The sequence below is a fragment of the Nyctibius grandis genome, chromosome 25, assembly GCF_013368605.1.
Source record: "Nyctibius grandis isolate bNycGra1 chromosome 25, bNycGra1.pri, whole genome shotgun sequence".
Lineage (NCBI taxonomy): Eukaryota > Metazoa > Chordata > Aves > Nyctibiiformes > Nyctibiidae > Nyctibius > Nyctibius grandis.
This window is the reverse complement of record NC_090682.1, coordinates 3,287,811-3,301,431: the sequence shown is the minus strand read 5'-3', so window position 1 is coordinate 3,301,431 and position 13,621 is coordinate 3,287,811. Positions and strand designations below refer to the sequence as shown.

Sequence of the window (13,621 nt, the reverse complement as noted above, 5' to 3'; positions counted from 1 at the left end):
CCGTCTCCCATCCTGCCGCCGGTACCTCACCGGGCACAGGGTGGTCCCTGCATCCCGGTGGTCCCTACCCAGGATGGGACCCGGGAGCTGCACCCTGTGTGTCACCGAGCCCTGCCCGTGGGGATGCGGTGGCTGTTGGCAGCAAGCGATGCCTGGCCAGCAGCCACCACCACTCCCTTCCCCGCGGCGTGGGGGATCGCCGCCTCGGCGGGCACGGGTGGGCTGGGAGGGGGGTCCTTGGCACGCCGCAGCCCCCGCCGCATCGCGGCGCTCCTCAAGCGCGGGGGGTCACGTCTGCACCCCGCTACGGTCCCTTGGCATCCCTGCCTGGCAGCCGCCTCCTTGGAGGCAGGGAGGGGGTCAGGATGGGGCTGTCCTTTTAGGGGACAGAGCCCCTCTTGCTGCCGAGCCGTGGCTGGCTGCTGCCTGAAATGCATCCTGCGGCGTGGCGAGGCGGTGGTTTGCAGCAGCGGTTCGTAGAGGGATGCTCTGCCTCGGAGAGGAGCAGAGCGGCGAGTTCAGCGCCTGGGAACTTGGAAATACCCTGGAGCTTCTTGGATGGGGCTCCCGAGCTGGTGCCAGGGTGGGTGGGTGGGTGCTGGGGACACCGGGCGCGGGGGTGCTGCGCGTACGGAGCGGCGCGTACGTGATGAATGAGCACGCCGTGAGTAATGCGTGGGTGGGCGCCGGGCGTAGCGGGGGTGCTGCGGGCTGCGTGGGGACAGGGGAGCCCGCGGGACTCACCCCCACCGCTGCAGCCCCTTGGCCCCAGCGCTGTCCCCTCCTCGTGGGGGGCTGGCACCCCTCATCGCCCGGGGACGGGGCTTGGGAGCAGGGCTGGGGCTCGCCATGCGTCGGTGCCTTCGCTGGGGGCTTTTCCCTTGGCCGTGGCCTTCCTCTCCACGCTGCCTCCTCCTCCTCACAGAGCCAGGCTGACATGCAGTGGTGCTGGCCCCAGGCAGCCCGCTTGCCTGGCCTGGCTCTCCGAGGGCTTTCCAGGCATTAATCGGCTCAGAGAGGGAAGGAGGGTGCGTTATCCCCTCTTACGGCGTGGGGGAGGAGAGCTGGGACGTGACCGCGCCGGGAGTGGGTGTCGGAGGAGGGATCCGGCCTCCTGGCATCCCCGGTGGTGCCGTGGCACCGAGGGGCTTTTCCTCCCTCTCCCCCGAGCGTGACGCAGCACGGCACGGGGACGCCGGCGGATCGGCAGGCGCGGTTTGCGGAGGGAGGATTTGGCTTCGCCAGCCCCGGGCGAGGGCTCCCGTGGAAGAGGTTCCCCGGACACCGCGGCGGGTGATGCCCCCGGCGCTGACCTTGGCCGGTCGGAGCGGCTCGCCACGGTGGTGCAGGTGCTGCATCCCCTGCTCGCTCCGGGCGCAGAGCTGCTGATGGGACGTGTTGCACACGAGGGCTGGTGCCTCTTCGACCGTGGAGGGGTTTGGACCAGCAGCCGCCGGCTTTGGCACGCGCGGCTTTGGCCCCGTTCTCCACTGGCAAGGGGATGGTTTGGCACCGGGACCAGCTGAGGGGGTTGGCCCAGCTCCCGTTTCCATCGTTCCCTGTGGGATTGCTGCACCTCTGGACCTGTTGGACGGGCGTGTGTGGGGCAGGGAGGGATGTGCACGTCTTGGTCGTTGGCTTGCCGGTGGCTTTCTGCGGTGATGCTTGGCTCTTGACTTTGAAGATGCAGCTTTGTCGGTGATGGGTGGACCCTGCAAGTTCCTCTCCGGAGCTGCAGCAGGATGGGTTAGCTCCCCTTCACCTCCATACCTCTGTCTTGGAGGTCGTGGCTTCAGGCTGGAAGAGAAGCCCTGCAGATGGGCGAGCAGCGGGTCCAGCCCAGAGCCGTGCCGACGGAGGAGTCCTTCCCTCTCCCGTTCCTGCGGTAGGCATCTCCCGAGCTGGGAGCTCTGAGCGACCAGCTGGCCTTTGGAAAAACAACTCCCTTCCTCCCGCTTCGCGATGGAGAGGCTGGCGTTGGTGGGAGGGCTGCCTGAGCCAGGAACAGCGTGATTCAGGAGCTGCTGGCGGGCAGCTCAGAGCACTGCCTGCATCCCCGTTACCGGTCGGAGGGCTGCGAAGGCATCACCGGGGTGGTCTGCGCTGCTCTGTGGGGAGGGCGATGCGGGTACCGCTGTGAGGCGGGTCTGAATGCGTTGGGTTGGGGGGCACAGCACCCCGGCAGCGCTCTCCGGGTGCAGGAGGTCTCTCCCCTGGGAGCGGTTTCGGCTCCTGCCGCAGCTGCTTGGAGGGAGCTCGCAGGTAGCTGCTGGTTGTTGCTGGGAGATGATGGTTCCCGCGAGGCGGCTGCTGTGAGGCACGTGGGGATGCTCTACTCTAGGCCGGTGGCATTTACAGGGAGGGGATGCCAGGGACCCCCAGGTGGGACTGGGGACACTGGGGTGACCACGAGGAAGTGGTTTTCTTGCACGCTCTGTCTCTGAGCACTGACCTGCGCTAGCATGTGTGCTCCCTGAGCTGCCACCCAGCCGGGCACTGTCCTGCCTGTGTCATCCCGGGGAGCGGGGACCCACTGTGGTGGGGGGGGGGCTGCTGTGGGGCAGCACCCTGGGCATGTCCCCCTCACTGGGGGTGCCGGGGCAGCTGCCTGCCTGCGTGGGGATGGTTTTGGTGGTCCCACAGGACACCCCTTGTCCCCAGAGACGGGGTTTGAAGTCACCATCTCGCTGCTAATGGGGCACCGAGCAGCTAATCCTGCTCCTCTGCTGGCCCCACATGACCTTGAGGCACGTCACTTGACCCGCGCGTCACCCTCCATCCATCTGGAAAATCGGGTTTAAAACGCAGGAATCGCGCTGAGAGCCCAGATGCCGCTTTCCAGCTGGGGGAGGGAGGGGGCGAGGGCTGCGCTCCTGGTCCCCAGGGCTGCCCCCCAACCAGGGAACAGGCAGATGCTCTCGGGGGGCTGCGGGTACCCCTGGGTGGGCAGGGGGGGACCGAGCTTGCGGTGAGGGGCGCAGCCCCCATTGAGCTGTTGTGGGGGGGTAGGGAGGTGGGGGGCAGGCGGCTCTGCCCCCATCCCACATGCTGGCCTGGTCCCTGGAGCGGGTGCTCCCCCCACCCCACCCCAGGCTGCGGTCGCTGCCCTCCTTGTCCATGGCGCTGGCTGATCTCCTTCCCTGCCGGTCTCCGTACGCCGCGCTGGTGGCCTTGTCCTCAGAGATCCCCGCCGCGTCCCACCTCCACCCACGGGATGTGTCAGAGCAGATCTCGTCGCCGCTCGGCGAGGAGGAGAGGTCCACAGGCTTGGGGCCTCGCGCCTGCTCCCTGGGCTGTCCCCACGGCGGGGACAGGGATGGGGACGAGCGCCTGGGGTGGGGGGTCAGGATGGGATCCCCTCTCTGACCCCAGGGCGTGGGTATCCGCTTTCCTGGGCTCGTCACCATCGAGGTGACTGGATACCCCCAGTCCCGTGTCACCTCACATCTCTGCTCTCGGGACGGGAGGCGCTGGATGCCCAGACCTGGGTCTCCCTGGCCTCGGCATCGCCATCCCGGGGAGCCCCGCGGTGGCACCGTCCCTGCGCGGCGGCAGCCTTCCCTCCTCTCTCCCTTTGGGATGCTGTTCAACTCCACCTCCGCATCTTGCATCCTTGCCTCCTGGCGCGCCGCGTGCTTTTATTTTTTCCTGGATCTGCTTGGATGACGAAGCCTGTTGATTACTTGTTTTTCTTTACGAGGCATCCCTCGAGCTCCCGCACCGAGGGGTATCTGGGGTTCGCATCCCTGCTGCGGTTCCCTGATGTTGACCCTATTTCCAAACCACAGGTTGAGCCTTAAAACCCTCCTGAACTTGGCTGGGAAAAAATCAGGCAGGTTTAAAAATACCCTCTCTGTTTGCGCTCTGTTTCTTCTGGCGTCTGCGGGTTGTTTTCAAGAGTTTTCCCACAAATGTGGGGGTGAGAAACGCTTCTTTTAATGGAGAGTGCCGGTCCCCATCGCTCATGTGCCTTCAAAGGAAAGCCTGGTCAGGGCTGGGAGCGCGGGGTGAGCAGGTTGGGAACGTGGGGAGACCCAAGAGGGGTCTGTAGAACATCTCCCCACTGCTTTCACGGTGGGGCCGGTGGCAGGGCGGGTGGCAGCTGGGGAGGGCCGGGGGCCAGTTGGCCGCCGTGGCTGCCAGCCGGCCGTGCGTGGGGAGGCGATGCTCAGCCGTGCGTGCGATTCCCCCCCGGCCCTGCGATCAGACACCGGTGCTTCGAGCTGCCGGCACTGACCTATTTTCCCGGCCAGGCGTCGGTCCGGCAGAGCGGGTGGCTTGTCCCACTCCATGGGGACATCACCCACCGGTTTGCTGGGGAGCTGGTCCGGGGCTCCCGGCATTGAGCTGAGAGTGTGAGTCCCTGGTACCCATCCCCGGAGCGTCTGGGCACGTTTCTCCAGCTGGGCGAGCATCAGCATCCCAGGCTGCATGCGTGTGGTGTTCAGGAGCTGGAAACCAAGATGCCACCTTGGTACCCCAGGAGCTGGTGGGCTGGGGCCGCTGTCCCCTCTATCCTCTGTGGCCGGGGGGAAGCAGGACCATCCCTTTGAAGGCGGCGAGGCGCTGGGGACCCGCTCGCTCGGGCGAGAAGCGCGTGTCCTTGGATGCTCTTGAGCAGCACGTGACAGCTGCTGTCCCCGATCGGTGCAGGGGGGCCGTGGGCAGGGAGGGGGGGTTCCCAGCCCGGCAGCGCAGCCCCCCGCATGGGTGCAGCGGGGTCGGGCTGTGTCCTCGCAGCTCTGGGCAGGGGAGGGCTGACACCGTCCCCGCTGATGGGGTGCGAACGCCTGAGCCTGTTGGCGATGACGAGGGGTGGAGAGGTGCGAGAGTGTCGTCAGGGTGGTGCAAAGCAGGGGGTGCGTGTGTGCACGTATATTGCACGTGTGTGCCCAGCAATCCCCCCGCCCTGGTGGGGTCCAGGTGGGTACGTGGCCGTGCAGGACCCCCGTAGCGGGGCTGGGTGCCTGCAGCGGGCGTGAAATGCGGTGTCTGCTCCTCGCAGGAGCTTTGTGCCCCGGCATCGCCCTCCCCGCTGCCATTAGCCACCCCTCCTGGTTAAACAGCCGCTAGCCAGCCCTGGTGTCCAGTGTGCTGGTGGTATGGGGACTGGGGACACGTGGCTGGCCATCGAGCTGTGCTTCTCGGGGCGGGGGGGGGTTTGGCTGCTGGCAAAGCCAGCTCTGCCCTCTCCCCTTCCCGTGGGGACGGTGGGCCCGTGGGGTGACACGGCGCGGGCCTCTCGCCGGTACGCGCTTGTGCCCGAGCCAAAAATAGCCGGTGATGCTCTGCGGGGATGCGGTGATGTCACTCGCCGCCAATCACCGGCGGCCCTGAAGAGCAGCGCGGAGGAGTGGGAACGTGCTTCCCCGAGCATCCCTCCCCGAGCATCCCCCCCGGAGCAGGCGCTGGCTGCGTGTGCCAGGAAAAAGGGGGTCCCCTTCCTTGGTGGGAAGGGAGACGTAGGGCTGAACCCTGCGCCTGCAGGTCTGGGGACCCCCCCGCTTTGGCTCCCCCCACCCCCAGCCCTGGGTTTTCCCTCTCCCTTTCTGAGGATGCGGCTTTGCTGCTGCTGGTGAGAGCAGGATGACGACAGGCTGCAGCTGAGCGGGGAGGCACGGCCGGGGTGGAGCAGCGCCTTCGTTTGAGGCTGAGACCAAAGCCCTGTTTAATTATAGGAGGAGCAGGGTGCCAGACTCGACGCGCAGGTCACAGCCAGATTTCAGGCCTGGGGCTCTCAGTGACGCCAGAGGATGGACGGGCTTGGCTGGAGCATCGCTGCTCTGGGGGTGGGAGCCATTCCTTGCCCTGGCACGGAGGGTGGGAAGCCATCCTGGAGCAGCGGGTGCTGATGGTCCTGAGCCCTGGGGTGGCTATGGAGCTGAGTGGAGGGGCTTGGGGACCCCCCCTTGGTTTTGAGGCAGGGGAGACCCAGGGGCTGCCCTCAGTGGAGCCAGGCGGTTGGGGACGGGCATCACCTCTGCTGTGGCTCTCCCAGGGGTGCCAGCCCTCCGGCTAACACCGATGCCAAGGTCCAGGGTGGGATCAGCCACAGTTTCTCCCTTCGCCCCCTCACAGGTGCCCTCGGCTCGAGGGAGGAGCCCGAGTTCGTGACCGCTCGCGCTGGCGAGAGCGTGATCCTGGGATGCGACGTGATCCACCCGCTCACGGGGCAGCCCCCTCCCTATGTCGTGGAGTGGTTCAAGTTCGGCGTCCCCATCCCCATCTTCATCAAGTTTGGGTTTTACCCTCCCCATGTCGACCCGGAGTATGCCGGTGAGTCTGGGGGGGACGCGAGGGGTCCCGGCCACGGCACGCGGCTCCGCTCCATCCGCTCCTCTGTCGGGAGCCGCGCGGGCTCTGCCGCTCGTTGCTCGCTTTCCACCCAGTTGGTTTTAATTAAGCGGCAGCGCTAGGAAGCCAGCTGGGCTGCGTGGGACGGGAGCAAGCGAGGCAGAGAAACCCAGGGTGACGTGTGGTGGCGGCGGCTGCTGCTGCTGCCGCTGCGCCCCGGAGCAGCTGTGAGCCTGGGGGGGGGAGATGCTGGGATGCTGGGGGGGGACACGGTGGGGATGGAGCCAGGGCCACGTGCCAGGTGGAGGTGGCAGGTTGGAGCTGCAGGGCCCATGTGATCGCTTGCCAACGTGCCACCTGCCCAACCTGGCTGGTGGCTTCTGGTGGTGGGGTCTCTGAGCTGGGGACCTGCCTCGAGTGGGGTGGGGTGGTGGGGCAGACCCATTTTAACATGCTGTTCCCTGTGCCGTGCCACGAGGCTCAACCAGCCCCCAAACTGGGGAAGGTGGAGCGCTGCCCGGCCCCAGAGCTGCTGCAGCTGCTCGTGCTGGGCTGTCCCCTGCAGCGATGCTCCAGGGGGGCTGATCCGGTGTTGGGGCAGGGGGACATTGCATGGGGCTGGGGGCTGACGGCTGTGCTCTCCCCGCAGGCCGGGCCAGCCTCCACGACAAAGCCTCCCTGCGCATTGACCAGGTGCGCTCCGAGGACCAGGGCTGGTACGAGTGCAAAGTGCTCATGCTGGACCAGCAGTACGACACCTTCCACAACGGCAGCTGGGTCCACCTCACGGTCAACGGTGAGCAGGGGCATCGCCGGCGGGGTTGATGGCTTTCCCTTTCATTCCTGACTCATGCTGGACCTCGATGGTGTCTGCACCTTGAGTGAGCCTGAAGCCATCCAGGCTGACTGCTCCAGCCAGGGTGTGACTTAAAAAGGGACAAATTTTTATTAGGGATCCTGCAGTTTAATTACACAGAGCTTGTTTAAAGGAGAGACATCAAGAAACGGGGCTGGGAACGAATCTTCTCTTAACAAGCAGATGAGAAAATCAAATCTTTGTTTTCTTGAAATTCAGATTTACTCAAATTACTTTTTCATTTTATTAAGGCTGCATATTAAACTCATTAGTAAATTGTCGGTCTCCACATCAGGAGAGGTCGTTATTTTTAGCCCAGTGCCTCTCCCGCTGCAGTGGGGTGGCTGGAGAGGGGCCCTGGGCATCAGCAGCTCCTCGCTGCTCTTGCCTGACCTTGAGCAATTAATTGAACCTTTCGGGGGGGACGAATGTGCAGAGCCACCTAATTGAGCCCAATTAGCGAGCAGGAGGGTTGCAAGCACACCAGCCCCATCCCTGCTGCTGCCTCCTTGCCTGGGTGAGGTGCTGCCCTCCTGCCTGCTCTGAGCTCTGAGGGCTTGGGAAGGCAGGAGGAGGAGGAGGAGGAGGAGGAGGAGGAGGATGGCTGCTTCACCTGCACCATGTGCACGGACCCTGCAAACCACGGGCGCGAGGGGCTGGAAGTGGCCATCCCCAGGTGCCTTGTCCCTCCCCAGGCTTGGCCCCCTTTGCAAAATGGGGGCAGGTTTTGGGTTTTTATGCAGCACAGGGGCTTAATAATAAAATAATAACCATAATCCTCCCGGCCCGAGGGATTCCTTTCAAGGGGAAGGCTGTGGCTTTCCCTCAGCGCATTACAACGGTTAATTTTCTTAGGGGGAAATCAAAATCATTTGGGAAGAAACAAAATATAATTCCTTTTTTTTTCCCCCCGCCCCGAGCAGATTAAATTGCCAACCTGTCTTCCTGGGAAGGGGGCTTTAAGAGCTGCCAGGGATGAGGGGCGGGCTGTAAGGCTGCCAGCCTCTTTCATCAGGGAAGGAGCCTTTCGATCTGCACTGCGGTGTTTTCCCGTGTTTTGACAATAGCCAGTTAATGTGCAACGGGAGGGACGTGGGGCTGGTGGGGAGGTGAGGGGGGGGATGCCCTCAGCAAGGTGTCCCCTGTCACAGCCACTGTTGTCCCCATCCCTGCAGCCCCGTTTGCCTTCGGGGTGACCCCAGCCTTGCCATGGGGATGTGCGGCGTGTCCCCCATTTGCTGTCCCCTGTACCTCCCCCCTCCCACACCCACAGCGTGAAACAAGGGGGTCACGGGGGTCTCCTCCTGCCCCGCAGCTCCCCCCACCTTCACGGAGACGCCGCCGCAGTACGTAGAGGCGAAGGAAGGCAGCAGCGTCACCTTGACCTGCATGGCGTTCGGGAACCCCAAGCCCATCGTCACCTGGCTGAAAGAGGGAGAACTTTTGGGTGACAATGGCAAGTACCAGGTAGGTGGGTGACGGGGGCTGCCACGGGGGCTCCCGGGTACCCCGCCGGTGGGGACGGTATCGACGGGACCACGGTGGTGGCAGCTCCGCCGTGCCTGGAGCTGCTTTGTCAGCATTTCTTGCCTAGATGCCCATTCCCCCCCATCTCTGCTGAGCAGCTGCCTGCCCTTGGGTGCAGGCTAGAGACCCCCGCGACGAGCGTTTAGGGCAAGGATGGGGTCCTGGGGGCCACTTGTCCTGGAGATGGGGTGGGGGCTGCGGCCTGGGGACGCAGTGTCCCCAGGCAGGGATGGATGGCGTGGGCAGGGAGGGCTTTGCCCCCCTCCCAGGACCCTTTTTGCATCCCTGAGGCTCCCAGGCAGAGATTCCCCCCTGAGCCGTAATTGGTAAATCAGGCATTGGAATCAGCGCAGGCACTAATGAGAGTAATTAGGAATCGTTTGTTACTAATTGAAATAGAAGGATGAGGCAGAATGAGGCAGGGGTGGGGGGAGCCTGGCTGGGAGCAGGGCTCCCTGTGCATGGGGGGCTGCTACGGGGTGACGGTCTGGGGAGGAATTCGGCCGCTCCTCTCACAGCTGCGGGGTGGCCCCACGGGGAGGACGGCGGCTGAGGGGGGTCTCCCTCCCCGTACCCCACCCCGGGGTCCCTCGGGAGCAGGGGATGCTCCGGCGAGGCAGCCTGCTCCTTGGGAAGCGCTTGGCAGGAGCCGGTTGGAGTCTGCCGCCCGCCAGCCGCTTCTGCGGGAGATGAATACATTGTGAGGGTTATTTATTTATTTTATCGTGTGGTGGTGGTTTTTTTTTTGTTGTTTTCCCTTCCCCTTGGCGTCGAGCAGAAACGCGTGTGTTGGTTTATTAATATCCGAAGTCTCGCAGAGCGGGGAAACCCATTTCTCATCCAGCCCTGAAAGCGCCCGCAGCTCTCCGCCGTGGGAAGCGGGGATGGAGGGTGCTGAGCCAGGAGCTGGGGTTGCATCCCCTCCCCGGGGGGGGGTCCCTGCCCACGCTCCAGGCTCTTCCCTTGTCGTCCCCAGGTGAGGGACGGGAGCCTCACGGTGCTCTCCATCAGCCGGGAGGACAGGGGTGCCTACACGTGCCGGGCGTACAGCATCCAGGGGGAGGCTGTGCACACCACGCGCCTCCTTGTTCAAGGTGAGATCTCCCAGCCCCGGATCCTCCCCGAGGGGGCTTTGTGGGGGGAACTCTGTGGACCACCCTGAAGTGACCAGCCTTGTGGGCTCGGCATCGTGCTGGCTGCCCTGTGGCTCCTTTGTAGGACAGAAGAGTCCCCTGAGCTGGGGCAGCGCGGTGGCTGTGCCGAGGAACGGCTGGGCCCCCACGGCAGCTCGGTTTGCTTCGGGAAGCGGAGAAAATATTGAGGCTGTCACAGATAGCTCTGCTGCATGGCAGACCCTCCCGCTCCTCGCTCCCTCTTTTATTAAATAAATCTTTAATTAGGTCAACAGCTACCGGCGGAGAGAGGAGCACGGGGTGTCCTCTGCTCTGCTCTTGCCGTGGCGGCGAGCTGCGGATGCTCGCTAACGACGCTGTGATGGAGCTGAGCCTGAGCAACCTTTGTGGGGACAGCGGTGCTGGCAGGGGTGACGCTTTTCTCTCCTCCCTCCAGGACCTCCCTTCATCGTTTCCCCTCCGGAGAACATCACGGTCAACATCTCGCAGGATGCGCTGTTCACGTGCCAGGCCGAGGCGTACCCCGGGAACCTCACCTACCTGTGGTACTGGGAGGAGGAGAACGTCTACTTCAAGAAGTGAGTTTGCAGCTGGTGGGGCGGCGTCTCCTCCTCCTCCTCCTGCTCCCAGGCTGTGCTGGGGTGGGCGTTGCCCCTGGATCTCCCCGCCATCCTCCTCCTTTCTCCTCTGGCAGCGACCTGAAGTTGAGGGTGCGGATCCTGATCGACGGGACGCTGATCATCTTCCGCGTCAAGCCAGAGGATGCTGGAAAATACACCTGTATCCCCAGCAACAGCCTGGGCCGCTCGCCGTCAGCCTCTGCCTACCTGACGGTGCAGTGTGAGTGTGGGCAGCGGGGCCTCACCCTGAGGGCTGGGATTGATGACACCCGGCTCTGACACAGCCCAGTGCTGTCCCAGTATGACCCACAAGGATACTGGGAGGCTCGGGTTGATGCGACAGCAGCCTTTGGGTGGGCGTGCAGTCATCCTCAGCAAAAGGCTGAGAGCATCCCACGTGTGCTTGTGGGGCGTGGGCAACAAAAAAGCAAATAGCCCGAGCGTGCTGGGTAGCACCACTCAGCTGGGACTGGTCTCCACCTTGGATACAAGCGGTTTCTGACTAGGTGGGCATCTTCTGCGTCGTGTCAGGCAGGGAAACACCGGCTCAGGGCTCTCAACTACCTCGTATTTTTTTGGTATTTATTATGGGGGCTTGTTCCCGTGACGTGGTTTTTTCCTTTGAGGTCGGTAGCTTTGCGTGTCATGTTTTTCAGGCGGTAACTGATCTAAACGAGCGGAGGAGAAGGGGCTGTAGCAGGAGCGTTGTTCCCACGCTTGTTCTCTCGGGCTCCCCGGGCGGTAATGGGTAGTGTGCCGCCGGCGTCCCGCGGCACTCGACAGTAATGGCCTCGATTGCTGCCGCTCGCAGTTGCAATATTGCTCTGCTGTAAGAGGCTGCAGCGGGTTTATTTTATAATGAAAAGAAGCGGGCTCGCCACTTGGGTTGTGCAGGCTGCCTGTGGACCTGGTGCTGGCTATGGGGCTGGTAGGTCCCATGGTTTCCCTGTGGGGTGGATGGAAGGGCAGGGGGATGGTGTGACTGCTGCGTGCCCAGGCAGAGGAGTGATTCAGGGCTCGGATGTGCCCGGTGGGCGGCTTTGCTCTGGAGCAAACCTCATCCGTGCCGAGGTGATGCCTCGGGAGGGAGCCTTCCCACCCCCCGAAGCGACGGGGACACAACTCTGGGTCATCAGCGAGCCGGGCTGGCCCCCAGCCAGTGACCTAGTAGTGAAAGGCTCGATCTCATTACGCTCTCCCGTGCTGGAGCCCTTGATTATGTTTCCTAAGAGGTGGAGTTATGCGGAGGCGGGTACAGCCCGCTCCATGTGTGGCGCTTGGCAATCTGGGTTACGGTGCCATTGCCAGGGGCTCCCAAACTTGGTAGCTTTTGCCCCAAGAAAGCAACAAGGAGAGGGCACCCTCGCATCCTCCATCCCTTCCTCCTGAACACCTTCCCTTTACCCCTGGCTTTGTGTTTTTGCATCAGCAGCGTGGGGATACTGCACCCCCCAAAAAAAACTCATCCATCCCTTAACGCAGCGAAAGCCCCGCCAGGATTTTCCCATAACCTCGCGCTGCTGGTGTCTAGACAAGGTTGTAGAAATACTCGCTCTTCTTATTAAAAGTAACTTTTTTTTTTTTAAAAAAAAGCTTCTTATTAAAGAAAGTCTAGATTCTCTCCAACCCACTCGCACTTAATTAAAAAGCTTTTAGAAGCACAGTTAATGACACATCCTAGACTGGAGGATTGCGAGACGCCTCGCTGCGTGGGTGGTGCAGCGTGGGGACAGGGCGGGGGGTAGGTGTGTATTTTAGGCTTTTGCATCCCTTTGGAAAGGGTGGAGGTGGCTGATGCTGAGTACAAACACACAGGAGGTAAAGGGCTCACGGGGGTTTTTTGGTGTGCAAAATGCAGGCTGCGGGGTGGACTGGTGGGTTGGTGGGTGCGTGCCGTGCATGTGTCCCCAGGCTGGGTGTGATGGGGCAGCTCGGGCTTCAGCAGGACGGCGTGGATGTGGGAGCAGGCGTATTTAATGTCCCTTAACTGCAGCTTTTAATGAGCCCCAGGTAGGAACACCCTGAGCCATGAGTAAAGCCTCCCAGAAACGCCAGGTATTAGGGCGGATTTGTGCCTGGAGATAACAGCCCGTGGGAGCCAAGGTGGTGTTTGGGTTTGGGATTCATTATAAAAGTGATGTCGAAGCTCTGTGAAGCTGGTGGGGGAGAGGCGGGCTCCTTCCCCGCGCTGACGCTGCCGTGCCGCTCTCCCAGATCCTGCCCGCGTGGTGAACATGCCCCCCGTCATCTACGTGCCCATCGGGATCCACGGATACATCCGCTGCCCGGTCGAAGCGGAGCCCCCGGTCACTCTGGTCAAGTGGAACAAAGACGGACGTCCCCTGCGAGTCGAGAAGGTAACGGAGCCCCCGGGGGGGCACGGGGAGGTTGGGACCCTCGCGTGCAGGCACCGGCCAGCATCGCTGGGCACCCCGTGGGTCCGGCCCGCTGTCGGGAGGGAGCCCTGCGGGTGGGATGATGCTGCGTTTCCTTATCAGCTGTGGGCAGTTAATTTGGGTTCTTGCGTGGAGCCTGTAGACATGCTGTCTGCATCTCCCAGACCTGCTGCCTCCCTCCACACTGACCTCCTGATGGCCCTGGGTTTGGTTTTTTTTTTTTCCAATGGCAACTGATGGTTAAAAGACCCTTTTAACAAGCCTTTGCCTTCCTATAATCACAGTTTGATAGTCAGAGCAAGGATAGTAGCCATTAAATATTTAAAGAAAACGCTCAATATCTTAAATTTTTTGCTTAAATATTCATGATGCCACGTTTTTAATTCCCTTTCAACCTGTTGCTGCTGTGGGTTCCTGGCCCTTGGTGCCCTCAGCCCCTCGGGTGGAGTTGTGTCCTTGGTGCCACCAGGATGAGTTTTAGGAGTTGTGTCCTTGGTGCCACCAGGATGAGTTTTACTTAGGGTGTGATAGATTGTGATGTTAAATGGTTTGGGCTGCTTGAAGAAGCCTGGCTGTGTGTATGGAGGAGAGGAGCTGCCAGATAAACAGAGCAGGGCAACCCTTCCCGGGAGGGCTGCGCTTGGACAGGCTCATCTTGCCCACGTTCCCTCTCTCTGCAGTTGAGGAGATAGTTTGGATGCTGGGAACTGAATTGGGCATCTCCTGGGGACGTGACAGCCGCCCTGGGGGGCTCAGCTGAAAGGGAAATAATAAGGTGTGGTGGGTGTAGGGTAA

The 13,621-nt window shown here is 62.6% G+C and overlaps 1 protein-coding gene across 1 annotated transcript in view; it reads left to right on the top strand.

Annotated features, from left to right (window-relative positions):
- The window catches only part of IGSF9B (immunoglobulin superfamily member 9B), a 34,787-nt gene that overhangs the window by 1,060 nt on the left and 20,106 nt on the right, over positions 1–13,621 (top strand). Inside the window, exons 2-8 of the mRNA XM_068418385.1 lie at positions 6,079–6,276; positions 6,944–7,090; positions 8,466–8,617; positions 9,654–9,771; positions 10,247–10,388; positions 10,505–10,650; positions 12,645–12,787. Of these exons, the coding sequence (XP_068274486.1) occupies positions 6,079–6,276; positions 6,944–7,090; positions 8,466–8,617; positions 9,654–9,771; positions 10,247–10,388; positions 10,505–10,650; positions 12,645–12,787 (1,046 nt within the window). The remainder of the gene's footprint in view (positions 1–6,078; positions 6,277–6,943; positions 7,091–8,465; positions 8,618–9,653; positions 9,772–10,246; positions 10,389–10,504; positions 10,651–12,644; positions 12,788–13,621) is intronic.